The following is a 16,590-nucleotide window of genomic DNA, read 5'->3' as shown; positions in this document are numbered from 1 at the left end:
GAGGACAGTGGCTTACCTAAGTGCCCACCTTCAATTTGCACCTTCTAAACAAGTCCAGTTCTGTAACTGCAACTAAATATCTATAAACCTGATCGCACTGGCCCTGGGACAAACTAACAAATGACCAAACTAATGAATGACTAAACCACATCTTAACACTGCCAGCTAACACTGCCAGACCAGACCCGGACATATTCGGTAAACCACCAGACCTGAAGGCAACAAAAATATGCAGGTTTGTCTTAACCGTTGCTGTCTGGCCTGAATCCAGCCTGGACAGACAGTTATTCTGCGGCCGAGGAGCTTCCCATCTACACCCCCGCCCCCATTTCTCAGCCATGAGTCAGTGACAGAGCACAGAAGGAGCAGGTGCCAAGCACATCATCGCCTCACTCCATTTATTTGCTTTGCAACGCCCTTGTCCACCGCGACTTGCGCAGCTTCCATTTTTACACACTGTCCGTTTACACAGCTGGATGTTTACTGAAGCGAGCCTGATCCTGGGACGAACGTCTCGCCCAAAGGCATCGCCCTGATCTGGGAGTTCAATCTGCAGCCTTTGGGCTCCTCGACCGCCACACCGCATTCCCATCATAAAATAACAGGAGCTGAGACCGGGCAGGTATACAGCCCTTTCATCTGCACACCTGCCTCCCTACCAATGCCCCTGCCTGGCACCCTGTCCCATTCCAAAGGCAGCAATGATGGACACCACAGAATGTCTTCATGTAGCGTACAACTTGGGGAAGGCTGCAAGTGAAAACCGTTAACAGGGCACTGCTGCGCTACCCTTGACCCTTGCGTAAATATCCACTTGTATAAATGGACCACATGTAAAATATAAGCTAAAGGCATCTGCCAACCTAATAGATAAAATAATACTCATAACACAGGACTTCACTCTCTGGCTCTCATCATCCCTGGAATGAATGGACAACACTTGTTACAAACATAAATTATTTTTATTGAATGTAAACCAACCAGTCAAACAATATAAGAAGGGTAGGTAAAAACAAAGACAAGAAGCTAAATGAGCATTTGGTATGAGATTGCATTGCATTTTTTGCAGGGGCCTCCCACACAACTGAGAAAGAGAAAATGTATCAATGGCAGGAGATCCAGCTGCAGGGTCACTATTAAGATAAAATTCTTACACACACACACACACGCGCGCACACACACACACACACACACACACACCAAAGTGACCTGTAAACCAAGAGATTAGCAATGCCTGTAGAGGACAGGAGGCAAAAGAGAAGCAGTGATAAAAGCACATAGCCATGTGCTGTTTGTGTGGACAGTCAAACTCCACTATCTCTGCATCATCCTTCAAATGCTAATACTGCACTATTTTAAGACAAGCAACGAAAGGCAAACAATTACCAGCTGAGATAAGGCACATTTTTTGGTTTGGGGAATGGTATCAGACATGGCATATCAACTGAGGTACTTCAAAGAATGGCTTCTGTTTTTGAGACTGCGATACTCACTCCTTTCTTGTCCCCTGTGCATTCATTTAAGTATTAGAAGAAAACTTCAAATGCTATTTGGTGATCCACTCAAGTGCACTGAATAATTTGGCTATATCACCCTTGAAATAACAGCACTGAAATTAAAGTTGCTTTTTCAGCAAAGACAGTCCAGACCTGGTTCAGTTCTCATCAACTCATCAGCTGATTTTGGTCATGGCCAGAACAGGAGGTACTGCTGCCCACCCATCTCCCTCCACCACTACCCCAGCCCCACAGCCCATTCCAGGATCTTTGTGCTGTATCACTTGTGCTTGCTTGTTTGTCTTGGGGCTGGTAGGACAGTTGTGCGGTGGGGGGGTGGGGGGGTCACCTGTTTGTGGTGCACTGACGGTCAGAGCCACTGCACCTGCCAGCATGAGGACAGCTGTCTCAATACATTGCTGGATATGCGTAGAGATGTCCCTCCTCCCCCCCAACTACCAGCAGCTGCATCAGGGCCACAGTGCCAGGCCATTTGACAGTGCAGGGATCCCTGGGAAAGCAGTAATATACACACCCTGAACTCCCATCCAAAACCAGCTCGACAGCCCTTCCATGCAAACACTGTGAGAGAAAGCATGCTCTCTACTGTCTATCCACCACCATCTGTGGAAGTTAGAGGGGAAAAACAATCCCTTGATGGCTCCTTCACAAAAAAAAAAAAAACAACCACATTCCTCTTCATTCACCCAAGAAGAAGTTTGCACTTTCTTTTCCTCTTATTATGTTCTTCCTCTTTAATTCCCTACATGGCTACATGGCTTGCATCCCCAAAAAACAGCAAAAAAGAGAAAAAAGAGAGCTCTGAGTGAAGGTGAATGCTTCTTTCCCTGTGGACTCTGCAAAAGTACTCCACCTAACCTGCTCTTAGGTAGTATGGTTGTTCTCTGTCCGTTTCAAAATGAAAAAGTCCATCGCTTAAAAGTGAGACCCTGACGTATCAGCGAGCACCAAGGTGTGAAAAGGTGTGAATCAGACCCACTTTAAAAGTGAGCGAGCAGGAAGCCTGAGATGGAGCGGAGGGTGGGGGACTGTCTGTGTGTGTGTGTGTGTGTGTGTGTGTGCGTGTGCGTGCGTGTGCGTGTGTGTGCGCGTGCGTGTGCGTGCGTGTGCGTGTGCGTGTGTGTGCGTGCGCGTGCGTGTGCGTGTGTGTGTGTGTGTGTGTGCGTGTGTCTCTCCCTGAGAGTTTGGCGCTTCAGACAGGGGTGGGGACGCAGCCAGCGCTGTTGTGCTTGTGCAGCAGGGACATGCGGCTGAAGCTTCGGGAGCAGGTGCCGCAGTGGTACCTCTTCACCTCTGCGTGCGTCTGCAGGTGGGCGCGCAGGTTGGAGCGATCGGCGAAGGCGCGGTCGCAGTGGGGGCAGGAGAACGGCCGCTCGCCTGATAGAAACACAGGGAACGACAGAGGGAACTGTCAGGGCTGCACTTATCCTACATGAAAATGTGTAGGTTAATGTCATCTGCCTGGGGCAGGTATTTCCAACCTCTTACTAGTACAGTCATATACTACTATCTCAGCACTTCATCACCTTGATACAAACTGTACAACTAACATATTTGCTATCATAGTTAATATGATTATTGATTCATCTATCAGACACCCTTATATAGAGCAACTTACACAGCTTAGAATTTTGCAGACTATCCCCTTAGCATTATTTAGTAAGCTACAGTGATACAATTGCAATTCCCCACATGGGAAATGAACTTCTGGATTGGACAAGCTCCTTTCTGACTACACCACATTGCAGCCCTATTCTGTATATATGCCAATGCTGCTGTTGCTCTTGTGACTTGTGTTTAATTATTTTTCCTGTAATGACAGTCATAAGCCACTGTAGATTAGAGCATTTGCATTTGCCTTATAAATTAATAAATAAAGCCAGAGGTACCGAATGTTTAACAAGTAGCTAAAAGAGAGTGCTTTGAATAGATTCAACCAGTGAATGTAGTCACACAGCAGAGCACCACAAATCCACACAAAATAGAACCAACATTCCCAGCTGATGACCAAGGTTTTGAGAAAGCGCTGATAAGCCAGGAGCTCCCCAATGCTCTTTGTCCCCTTTCTCACACCGTTATCCCTGGTCACGGTGGCACACAGGAGGAGAGATAAGATTGCTCTGAGACTCACTGTCGATGGGGCCTTTACACAAAGGATCGTCAATGAATAACAAAGCTACAAAGAAGTCATCCCTGTGATCCTAAACACCATCACACTGATGCTGAACTAATCAACTAATCGGTTCATGTAACAGCCTCTCCCAATGGAGCTAACCTCTCGCCCCTCTCCACCTGATTTTTATTAGCTTAGGCGATGCCCTTATCACTGACCACGATATGTTTAACATACGATCCATTTATACAGCTGGATATTTCCTGAAGCAGTTCCGGAGAAACTCCTTGCTCAAAGGTATAACAGCCGTGCCCCACCCTAAATTTCAACCTGCAACCTTCTGCAATTATTGCCTCTCTCCAGAGCAGAAGAGGGGTATAATGAGCCAGGCCGGTTCCAGCTCAGCCGTGGGAAAGGGGTATAATGAGCCAGGCTGGTTTCACCTCTACAGTGGCATTAAGGACCCTCTCCCTCTCAGGTACTGACCGGTGTGTGTGCGGATGTGGCCACGCAGCAGCCAGGGTCTGGAGAAGGCCTTCCCACAGGTGGTGCAGACGCAGGGCAACGTGTGCGAGCGGATGTGCATCTTCAAGGCCCCCAGGCTGTTGTACTCCTTGGGGCAGTGCTTGCAGCGGAAGGCTGGACGGGCAGCGGGGGAGCCCTTCTCCCCCACCCTGCTGTGGGACAGCCGGTGGCGGGACAACGCGGCAGCGCTGCTATAGCTCTTGTTGCAATGGGGGCACCCGTAACGGCCAGTGGGCTCGGGGCTCGGGGGGTCTGACGTGCGCCCCTCGTCCTCCTCACTGCTGCTGCTGGAGGGGGAGCTAAGGTCCAGGGGTGCCGCAGTGGACGGGGCAATCGCTGATGCTGGGATGCAGAGGTCCGGCAGGAGAGTCAGGTTCCACAGCAGACTGGTACCATTGACCGCTGCTGGCAGCTCAGCCAGTGGAGGCCTCTCTGGCAGACCTGTGGAGTCTGAGGAAGGGGGAAACAGATCAGTTTATACCTTACCTCTCACCATCTTTATGACAATTACCCTCATACAGCACAGCGTCGCGCAGAGCCAAATAAATATATTCCTGAAAACAAGATGTAACTGCAATGCGCAGACTGAATGTCCAAAGAAATTTCCCTGATGTGTTTATTTAACTACTGCCCCCTGTAATCTGAGGGACACGGTGGTCTACATCTCACCGCTGCTGGTTTGAGTAAAACCTATTTAATAAGGACTAAAGAGTTCCATTTATATTTAGATGTTTTATTACAAACAACTGGAGACATCCTCGACACAACTTTGAAAATGTCATTCTTTATTAACTTAAGTCACTTAGTCCGTAGACAGAAACCGCAGCCATTTCCTCTCTTTGTCACGAGGTGCCCGGTCAATGAAGGCTATGTATAGCTTACGGGTCTTATTGGAGGCAACGATACCACCAACACAATTTTAAAGACAGGCCTACATAACGCACTGAATTCAGATACTACGGAATTCTTACGAACTTTTGTAAATCTAGTACTGTAGTCCTTATCAACTCCTCAGTAAACAGTTATTCGCTTGTCATTCGTGTGGATGATGTTTGTCTTACACAAACACCAACATAAATAAATAATTATGAAAGTAGGGGTGTGAACGAACTTAAGTCGCTACCGAAAAATCTTCAGTTTTTTTATACGTTATTCGTTATTGACTGACTTACCACTCTGGTCTTCCAATTCGCTGTAATTCGGCCTTTTGCTCGTAAAATACTTCTTTACGAGGAAAGATCGAGGCATTTCTATCGATTATGTTCAGTTTAACTCCCAGATGAATTTATCTTTTTTTTTTTTAGTTCCCACGTTGAGTTTTCAGACTGCAAAGCAAGGCTCCGTTTTTTAGAAGTGGTGCTGCAAAGAGGAACGCCACCAGTCTACAAATTCATGTTGGGTGCGGGCGTAGAGTGAATAGTTTTTTTTTTTTTCTTGGAAAAAACGAAATCCAGTCGGTATGTACAAAATATTGCGAATTATTTCCTAACTCGCCGCAGAGACCACACCACACACATGCATCGATGACGTTCTGTTTGTTTGCAGTCTTCTCTCTGGTACAGACGCCTGACGGACACTGCGAATGATACGCAACCCTCTCTCTCTCCGCCCAAACACAGCCTACAGCAATCGAAGCACTGGAACGCGTCACAGTCCATGCTGGTTTACCAAAACAGGTGCCCTGAGGCGCAAATCGTTGGACAGTTTACCGCCTTGAGTAATGTACAGTTATTCTTTACCGGCTTGGCATTGTTTGGTGCGGAATAAAAAATTGGTCAAAATTGTTAAATAGTGCACTGGATTTCCATCGCTCACTTCTCAATGCCCCGTGTATTTCTTACTGAAAACAATTACCTCAAGCAAAATGCTCATGTGCCGGAATGAAAGCATAGTGATTTCCTTGAATCATACAGTCTAACTATAACTCTTTCCGAATAATTCTAGACACCACAAAATGTATACATGTAATAAAGCAAAAATCAATGGAAAAATGATTGCAGTCCTCGTAGTCCAAGTGTAATGAATAATTTCTGATCTCACAGTTATTGATACATTGATGGTTCAGTGGTATGCACTGCGAGCACCGTGGGGAAGTTAGGAAAGGTAATTTATTTTTTATTTTTATTATTGTAAATGGATAGCGTTGTCTTGTCGACCTAATTAGCCTACTTGGTGCACTTGCCTGCTCACACTCCCAGGACTCGTGACATATGGATGTGCGGGAATTGCTACAAGGTGATTCCTATCTGTGTGCCACTTCTACTGAGTTAGCGCAACCCAGTACTTGAAATGTTTTTCCCTCTTTGCAACTATAGAGCATGTTTGATGTATTACTTTTTTGTTAATGAATAAGACGGAGCAGTTTCAGATTGTTAAATTGATTTTTAAAATATACTCCTATATCACGCATTACACCTAAGTACCACAAGAGGGAAGCACAATCAAGGGACACGAGCACGTACGGTGAACGGTATTTTAGATTAGACGCAGATTAATGATGTAGCAATGTGGCTTTGTTTCTGTATATTAGAAATACTCCCTTTATTCAAAAACGAACACACAGTGTAATGTAACGACGGATATATTATAATAGATGTTAAATGCACTGTCTATATTAAACATGTATTTATACGTGGAAAAGCCTACTTCCGTTATGTCTCTGCCTGTACTGTAACTTAATTAGGTTTAATTAAAATGTTTCGTGAACTCTAATATTTGTTTGACAGCTCTGCATTTAATCTGATATTATCTTTGAAAGTGTGATGTTAGAGATGTGTTTGTGATAATATGAATAAAAAAGGTGTTCAGCATAATTTTGTGAATATCTGATCATTGAACAAAGTAGGTGCAGTTGTCTCAGTGAGTCGTAATTAGTTGTCTCGTGTGGCCTAATATATGTAATAAAACAACTAATTATTCTTAATTATGTATGGTAGTATACTTGGCTTCCGTTGCCTAGCTCAAATTGCACAAGTTAGGTTGTGGTAGGGCTTGAATAATGTTATGCTCACACTCACTGGTCTGGGAGTGTTGTTAGCCTGGGCTGACACTGTTGCTCATTTAACTTGAATGGATACACCTATGTTCCATTGTTCTGGAAGTCATTCCGGATAAGAGTGTCTGCTAAAAGATTGTAAAGTAATGTAATTAGTTAGTAACTTAATTACAAGCTAGGTTGAAGGTGCTCAAATGAATAGAAATAGCTTAAAGACATTATAATTGCATCCTTTTGTCAGGAAAAAAACATTTCCAACCACATATCTGCAAGGGAATAACAGCATACATGTAGGTTATGTCAAACTGGGATCAGCATTCAGTTAACAACACAGTCAAACCCTAATTAACCGAGAGGTCAGGTGGAATCAAACAAGCAAGTGGGTCTCCAGGACCTGGGATTAAAATACTTTTATTGTGCGAGATGAGACACATGGATTCCTGTTAAATCATGGCCCGCAAAAAATACAGATACACAACAAATGGCTCGTGATACAACTAAATGTTCTGTCAGTGAGGTTCCAACAAAATCTGATGAAAGATCATTTTTAATACCTGTGTATTTATTCCACACATTGATGTAGACTTTACTTACTGTATTTTAGGTGAAAATGGGCCAGACAGGGACTGCCAGAGCTCATTGAAGGGGATGGGTTTCCTTGATTTGATTTCTAGTTCTTGTTCCTTTAGCCTGTCTGCAGGTCATTGTAGTTTGGAGAACCTGTTCGTGAATGGAAAACAGCAGGACTAACCACCATATGCAGGTATAAGTCACAGCTGGGTCACTACTGCTCTATATTCCATAAAAACAGGATAAAACTGACAAGCTGACAGAATCTTGGAAACACAAGCAGGGAAACACATGAACACACACACACACATACACCTTTCCAGGATTCACTTCATTTAAAACCTTGAGATAATTTTAAAAAGTGGTGATGGTCATTTGGATTTAAAGCCATGCCCCACAGTACTCAGTATTCAAACATTCCCCTACATGGGGTAGTTGTCAATGATGTAATTGTGAAGCAGTATGTTACAAAGACACACACACACACACACACACAGAGACAGACACACACACACACACGTCAACCGGAATTTACGGAATGTCCGTAAATTATACGGATTTTCCCCCATTAAATTGCTTACGGACGTATACATAAAACCATACGGATTGTAAAAAAAAGATTTGATCCAAAATTTATTGTGTGCTATTCGTTTCGAGGACGATAAAATAACGCATGAACACACTACGGTAAAAAAAGAGAAACAACAGCCGGACGCTTGTTTCCTGAAGTTTCGCACAATAGACCAATACTCCCGTGTCGTCACATAGGGGACTGGTGTGGCTTTGGCTCCCGTAGACTTACATGCAAAATTCACGACTTTCTCAATGTTATTAAACAACTTTACCATGTTTCTACAATGTCGGCATTTTATTTTATTTATTTATTTATTTGCATTGTAGCAGTCACATAGTACAAAATGTATTCCCACCAACATGATCACATGAGCAACTTTAGAGATTTATTTTAACACGGGTTTTCCTATGAGTACAATCAGGCGCACCATCTTGACAAATCAAGGACATTCAGCTACTGCTGCAGTGACTGCAGACTAGAGACTGCAGAGATGACCCATGGTATACGTGACATGTAGTGTAGTAGGCAACTACAATAGCTAGCGAAGTCAGTTAGTGTTGTAGTGCTACTTATAAGTTTACATGGAAGCATTGTTGATTTGTTCATAGTGTTAATATCTAATTCATTTTGTTGTGATGTATATAGATCCTAAGGATTTTCTGTAGATTTTATGGATGTTTCCAGAGGGTGATACAGGTGGGCATCCGAAGGGGTTGACATGTATGTCTATAAGAAGAAATATCTGATCAGCTCTAGACTGTCCAGAGTAGCGATAACAGGAAATATGTTTACAACACCAATCTCTTGACTTGAAGGTGTTGGTGACGTACCTACAGTGGCGCATCCTCCCTGTACCCCGAATGAGGTAGCAGTCAGTCAGCTACACACAGCTGCAATAGGGGAGACAGAGAACTTAACTTTATTTGAAAAGTATCCTAAATCTGTTTTTGATAGTTTTGCACTATTAGGCATTCAATTGAAGAATCATCCATTGGCACCTGGTTATTAATTACTTGAGCGTGTTTAATGTTATGATGTTACCTTTTCTGCAGTTCACATAAATTCATTTTAGTCTCTTTGTTATAATTCATTTTATTTACTGTGAAGTTGTTCCAGAATAAGTATGCGGCCACTAATGGGTTACAGAATGTGCACAATATATAAAGTTTTTTTTTTATTTAAAAAAACATACCAGTCAAGTGATGTCAAAACCACATCAGGGTTCAATTAACAGCAGCTCCGTCAGACCTAATTAGGAGCTCCGATAGAACTGGGCCTCAGAAAACTTCATACTAAGGAACGTCCATATATAAAGTGTTATCCAATTCATTTATCAATTGTCACTAAATAAACATGGTTGCGCACAACAGTACAATGATGTAGCTGAAATCTGACAGATCAACGTCGAGGGAAGGAAGGCTGATGACTGTAAAGCAGAGCCATCTGATGACAAATAGAGGTAACACATCTCAGTCTAAATTTACATACAAACGACCACCAGGTGGCGACCGATCAACGGGCTCATATAATGTTAAGGCAGCAGATGATACAGGCTTGACCAACCGAAAAAAGTATATCTTATCTACATATCTTATCATTTTCTCCTACCAGTCCACTATGACAATCCACAATCAATCAGAATAAAACATTTAATTTGGACCCAATGCTGTTAAAGAGTAACCAGAGTTAACTGGGAGATGGAACTATTGTAGTAAATTATTTCTCAGCTGTGATTTTTTTTCTTTTTGTAGTATGAAAATCATTTGAATAAGGAATAATAATGTAATTTCATTTTAGGTGATCTCCACATCCTATATGACTCAGTTACTGTGGAAGGTCAGAGTGATTCATATGGCTCCCAAACCAAAGTTTTGGGGAAAATCCATTCTTGACAGCTATGTTGTTATGATTATCCATTTGGCTATCCCTGCTGGAACTGCATAGTTTAGGAAGCTTGTGGGCTTAGCATGTCTGTGATGGATGCATATGAATGCATGTCTACCCTAGCAGCCAAAGAAAAAAAAAATCAAACCAAACTAACAGGAGACAGCAAAGAAGGTGTGGAAGACACCTGTGGTTATTAAGGAATGTGAGCCAGCCCTTGATATGGAAGAAGTGACAAGAGTCATGGCCCTCCCACTTACACCCCAAACAGGTCAATGGAAACCTCAATTATGGTGAGGTGCTTACAGACCGGGAACTTAAGGGTATAATGAGAGGGACACTGCCAAATTGTTCTTATTTTATTAAAGGTATGAACAGATATGTAGGGCACTGTACATACAGAGAGAGCGAGATAGAGGCCAGGTCAGAGCAGTTGTTTGTTTTTGAGGTATTGGTACAATGGTAGTAGTGGTGTTTACTGCACATTATAATCTAATTTAGCTAAAAGGTGGTAGCTACAAGCAACGTATAGGAAAGCATATGGAGAGCTGCTCTGGTCTGTTTTTTTTTTTAAATGCCTCTCTTTGATGGCAGACTTATTTTTGCACTTTTGTTTGTTTGTACTGACTTACAGAGAGGCTAGATCAGGGATGTAAAAGCTTACTTTGGTACATATCATGAGTTGACATACCAGGCATTGTAGTTCTTACATCAAAAATTATAGGGTTTTTTTTTTTTTTTTTTAGCTAATTTCCAATTAAATTTCCATGTTTGAGTGTTTGTTGTCTGTCTGTATGAGACTGTATCCAAATTCTGTTATAGGTTAGAGGTTAGAGGTTAGATGACCTGCCAACCTTCCCAACATCCCAATATATACTGTATATAGGTAATGTTATATGCAATACTCCATCTGTTTTACTCCAGACTGGGTACAGTAAAGATATGCCGGGGTGCTGCAGGATCCCGTGTGTCACTGCTGAGCAAGTGAAAAGGGAGATGGAAGGTGTACAGGGATATATTAGGCTCGCCTGTGAAAGGTTATGTAATGTGAAGTCTGTTTGCCCTCGGAGCAGTACTAAGTCCTTGAGCTTAGGACAAATGAAAGAGCATTTATCTGTGTGTGTTTGCATGAGTGTGTATGTGTGAGAGAAGGGAAAAGGTCCGAGTGAACGTGTGTTTGCATGAAAGTGTTGGATGCGTGTGTGTTTCTGGATGCACTTGCATGTGTATGTATTTAGGCCTGTGCATGCATACATGTTTTTATGTCTGCAGGCATTTATGTGTGAGTGTGCGCATGTGTGTGGTTTTGTGCTGATCATAAGGTACCAGTGAGTGGGGCAGAGAGCAATAGCCCCCAGGGACAATGTATTTTTCCATCATGCAACTCCCTACTCCAGCTTGGATAGAAACAGCTCTCTAATTAGGTTTCACAGACTTGTCTGTGATGGCCCCTGGCTGCTCTTGGTTGCTCATACTAGGCATTCCCCTGCCAACCTGCAACGGGTCTTGCAACAAAGGGCACAGGCTGATGCTTCACCCATGCTGGGTCCTAGAAGTGAGACAATGCAAAGCATCGCCCTGGGCAGGGCACTGGAGCTGGTTGCCAGTCCAGGAAGGGAGGTCCCCGTGGCCAACAAGCATCCACCCGGTGGGAACAAATGCCTGGAGAACTGTCAGGGAACGTCCATGCTAGAGAGCTAGAGAGAGACAGCAAACAAACAGGCCCAAGAATACAACAACAGGTCAGGGGAGTATTGAAGGGCAGTGGTTTTAATTTGCATCAAGCCACTGCTGACTGAGAGGCACAGAAATTTTTTTTAGATTTTGCCAGTCTAATACAGATTACTGAAACACAACGGACATTTTAGAAATGTTTCCCTTTAGCGACTGCATCAGGTGGAATTAGATAAATTTTTTAGTGTCAACCTTACCCACTGCCACTTTCAACCCCATATTTATGTGAATCGCAGCACACTTTCCAGCTTCTTAGAAATATGCTAACTCTATACTACATGTATACACATGGGTCTGTGCTGGTGTGATGAAGGATAAGCATCATTCTCAGAAATACAACTGCAGTGTCCAACCCCAGATTGAAACTTTCTTCTGATCCGCCAGCATGCCCTGCAAGAGGAAAAGGACGAAGGAGTGATGGCAGGATAACTGTTCCCACATCAGCACACCATTTATAGATCATAGATACAGGAAGCTGGACACTGTATTAGGAAGAAAAGAAGAAGGGTCAAACTACCAGCATGCTTTTTCAAACCACTTTGTCAGAAAAAAAAATCTTAGAGAGCTCAGAATCTATTTATAAAAGCAAAAAGGGGATTTAAAAAAAATCTAGTAATACACCCAAATGCCAACTGGACTGACATTTAAATTCCATAAATCAATGCAGAATCAGAGATGGACTCTTTTGAAATAGCTGCATTTAAGTCCTTACTGAAAAAGCCAAATCTACATTCAGACAAACTTAAGAACTATAGATCTCTTTTTCTTGTTTGAATCTTTCTGTTCTTTAAAGCAAATCTGAGAGAAAATTCTGTCATAACAGTTTGTCACATATTTTAGTTCTTATTATTTTCTCTTGGAAAGTTGTAAATGCTATACTTGTGCTCACTGACAAAGAATGTTTCTCACATTGATCATATAATTCTTCCAAAATAAATGAACCAAAAAGACTTTCTTGGCTTAGATGAAGATTCACACTTGTGGTTCACAACTATCAGACAGATTTCAGTTTGAACATTAACTTCATGCCTTATTGAAACCAGAGGAAGATCTACCAGTGAGAAAACTAATGACTATGCATGACTACACAAAACAAATACACAAACACTGTATGCAATAGTAAGGAGGTGCATTAACACATCCTTTTGTCTATAATAAAACATAGTCTGATTACATTGCAGTGCTTTAACTTTTTAAATTATGTGATTTACTCTCTGCTGTCATAATTCTTGAAAGATTTCTCTTCTCTTAAGGTCCATTTCATGATACATCTGCTCTACCTTGTATGGCATGATATTTGTTATATTTTGTATTGTACCTACAGATGACATCTGCTGTAACTTACGCCATAAAATATATAGTTCCATTTAAAAAAAAATCTGACTGACAAAATCTGATCTGATTGACAAATGAACTCCCGTACTGTAAATCCCCCAGTCCAGCCCCCTTGCCCTTTGGCTTTACAAAGGGGGAAAAAAATCTCTCTGATGTGCGACCTCATTAATGGTCCCCCTCGGGGCTGATTATGATGAACTTGAGGGTTCCTTTGTACAAACACTATCCTCCATTATTTGGTACTCTCTTTCAATGTTCACACTACAAACACCACACAAGCCCCCTGCTTCAACCCCCACCCCTCATGCAAGTACAGGACCTGAAAAACAATGGGTCGCTGCTCTCAGAATCAGCACAGCTTTAAATGAGGAAGTAAGATTGAAGACATGTATGAACTGCTAAAGCTGCAGCCAGCCCTACACACACACACACACACACACACACACTATAAACACATATAATACACCCAGTCTCACACACACTATAGATACATACTCACACAAAAATACCAACCGCAAGTGTAGGCAAAATGTACACTCGTGCAACAAACTCACACACACACATTTTATCAATGTCATTTTCAATTTCAGTGGTTAAATACCTTGTTTTTATAACTTAAATATAAAAAATCTATTTCATACACATTTGCCTTTTTGGAGAAAGTTTTGAGTTGCATGTTTGAAAAGCCCTTAACTAATAAAAATTGATCATTGCTATTATTATTAACATCTATGCACACGCTCTAGCAAGAGAGGTCTCTGAGTTCTCTGTCACTGTGGCGACCCAGCTCAACGGTGTTCCAGACAGAAGAATTCCACAGTGTGCTTCTGCCCTTTGGTCCCCACTTTGACCTTTCACCTACTTTTCCTCATTCCAGTTTCAACTAAGGTGCTGATCCGAAGAAGTTCAGGCCTGGCTGAACTGCACCACACAGTCTCCAAGCAGAAATACTGCAAAACAAAACATGAGAGGGGAGAGGGGAAAGGAATTCTGCAGCCGTGTATTCTGTCAGGCCACATTTTCAAACCTGCAGGGAAAAAATTGCATGCCCCAAGAGGAGCTATGGGACATGCAATTTGTAGCAGGTGGTAATTTATTCATGCACGAGTCAATACAGTTATGAATATTATTAACCCTGCCCCCAAATGCATCTCATGCTCCATGTGTGTGAAAAGAGAACATATATATTTTCTTATTTTTCTTCTTATTATTATTTAATCTTGGATCTGCATCCATCACAATGAAACAGTCTTAGATCTTCAGCAAAGTACAGGACCCGAAAATTCGTATGCAGAGTGGAATGCCAAATCATGCTACAAGGAATACATCATATGGGGGAACACTGTGTGTTAGCATCCAACACCGTATCTGTGTAATGGGAGACAGGTCAGGAGGAAGCTGTGGAGGGCAGGAGTGAGGGTGGGGCTGTCTCCTTCAGCACCTGGTAATTAAGGATGCCCAGCTGCACAAATAGTCATCTTGCGATCAGCAGGGAGAACAGGGTTCTGTGTACTGGCCTGCAGAAAACCATATGCAGACAGATAACCTGCAGAATTCCATGCACAGACAGACAACTCAAAGAATTCCATACACCTACATGCAACCCTTAGAACACCATGCACAGACAACCTTGAGCACACTATGCTTAGTCAATGACCTACAAAACACCATGCACAGACAGGCAACGTCCATGACCCACTTTGTTTCATTTTTAATCAAACATGATGAAATACACATGTGCCGACATATACACAAGCACACAAATGTACTGCTGACAAACAAAACTAGTGACTGAGAACATGCTCTATCTACAGATAGTCTTAAGTCCAATTACTTTTATGCAGCAACTGTCTGGCCTGGTACTTTAATGATTATATCTCATGGCTTTAAGTGCAGTGATGATGATGATGATGATGATGATAATAATAATAATAATAATAATAATAATGACTGAAAACTATGGCACAGTACAAATATTGTATCAACTGAGTATTTTATTTACTTAACGTGTATGCTGGGATCTTGGTTATGTGGAAAGCTCTGTATATGTACAGTCAGTTTTCAAATGGAAAGTCACTTCACAAGAACTTATCAGTTTCCATCCGGTCCCCAAAGTCCTTCTGGGAAACAACGCATAAAAGAAGAACCCTCACGGCATGACTTTTTACGTACCCTAAAATCTGCAGCCTCTACAGTGAAGCCAGTGGTTTATCCTCAGAGGCATCGCACATGGGAACATTTACCAGTAGCCACAGACACATCTATGCGCATGACTTGCACATTTCTGTATGAGTACACATCTGGGCCTTGTGTAAGTTACAGGCCTATGTTTAAATGCTAGTGTGCGTGAGCGTATGGATGTGTGCTGTCAAACTTAAACTATATCATATTTGCTTGGCCAATTACACATAAACAGTATTTATTACATATAGAGTAACTAACATAGTTTAAAATTTTGTACATTAAGCATTCATGGATTTTTAGCGAGCATGCTACGACAGTGCCCCACCAGGGAACTGAAGTGTTATCATTTGGATTGCAAAGGGTGCACCTTACCACTGCGCCACAAGACTTAGAGGGGGCATCAGAAATTCGAGGAAAGACCAAGTGGGATAAAGCTTTATTCAGACGGTAAAATTTAGGGAAAGGGCTCCCTCAGCACCAACTCCTCTGTATATCGTGCGTCTACTGACTGGTTTTCAAATCGTGCCATCCCATTGGCTGCTGAAATGCTGCATTCAAACTGAGGTCTATTCTGATTGGCAAATTCTCCCAACTACTTACAAAAATGGATGTCAGGGGAACGGGAACGTATACAAGGAGAATTTAAAGAAACAGTAAGATAACTATTAAGTACTTGTTAATCCCTGTGCACTTAAAGTACTCAAAAAAATCTTATTTCTCCGTCACCATGTTTTTCATGATTGCCCTTTTGCAGACATATGATTCAGGCATTATATTTACATTTCACTTTTAAGTGGAGCGGTGCGTCATGTCTGTATTTTTTGCTGCCATTTCCAACGCATATGAATTTTACATCACCGCTCATTGCAACGGCCGCAATGTGTGATTAAATCTTTCATATATTTGCACAGCTTTTTAATTGTGCCTGTGGTCATAGAATAGTAAGTTATTATGCATGAAAACGGTTGATCCGTACAAATATCGTTGCCTAAGGAGTTGACAGCCACCCCACCCTCTCATCCATCCCCTAGGTTTGTGTAATTCTCTGATTGGTTTGACACACCGAGTGGGCGGGGACCGGGCGTTACTACGAGTATTGTGATCCAACGATCAGCTGTTTGCTGTGTTCTCCATTCTGATCTAAGAATCAACTGGGTGC

The 16,590-nt window shown here is 42.3% G+C and overlaps 1 protein-coding gene across 1 annotated transcript; it reads right to left on the bottom strand.

The window, feature by feature from the left end:
- Positions 1 to 2,645: 2,645 nt before the first annotated feature.
- Positions 2,646 to 5,410, bottom strand: snai1a (snail family zinc finger 1a). The gene is made up of 3 exons (XM_036532161.1): positions 5,328 to 5,410; positions 4,117 to 4,605; positions 2,646 to 2,894 (listed from the first exon to the last, which is right to left on the bottom strand). The coding sequence occupies exons 1-3, from the start codon at positions 5,401 to 5,403 to the stop codon at positions 2,710 to 2,712; spliced, it is 750 nt and encodes a 249-aa protein (XP_036388054.1). The 5' UTR covers positions 5,404 to 5,410; the 3' UTR covers positions 2,646 to 2,709.
- Positions 5,411 to 16,590: the final 11,180 nt, after the last annotated feature.

This window comes from Megalops cyprinoides, chromosome 6 (assembly GCF_013368585.1).
Source record: "Megalops cyprinoides isolate fMegCyp1 chromosome 6, fMegCyp1.pri, whole genome shotgun sequence".
NCBI lineage: Eukaryota > Metazoa > Chordata > Actinopteri > Elopiformes > Megalopidae > Megalops > Megalops cyprinoides.
Note: the sequence above shows the minus strand (reverse complement) of the source record. Positions and strands in the feature narration are given on the sequence as shown.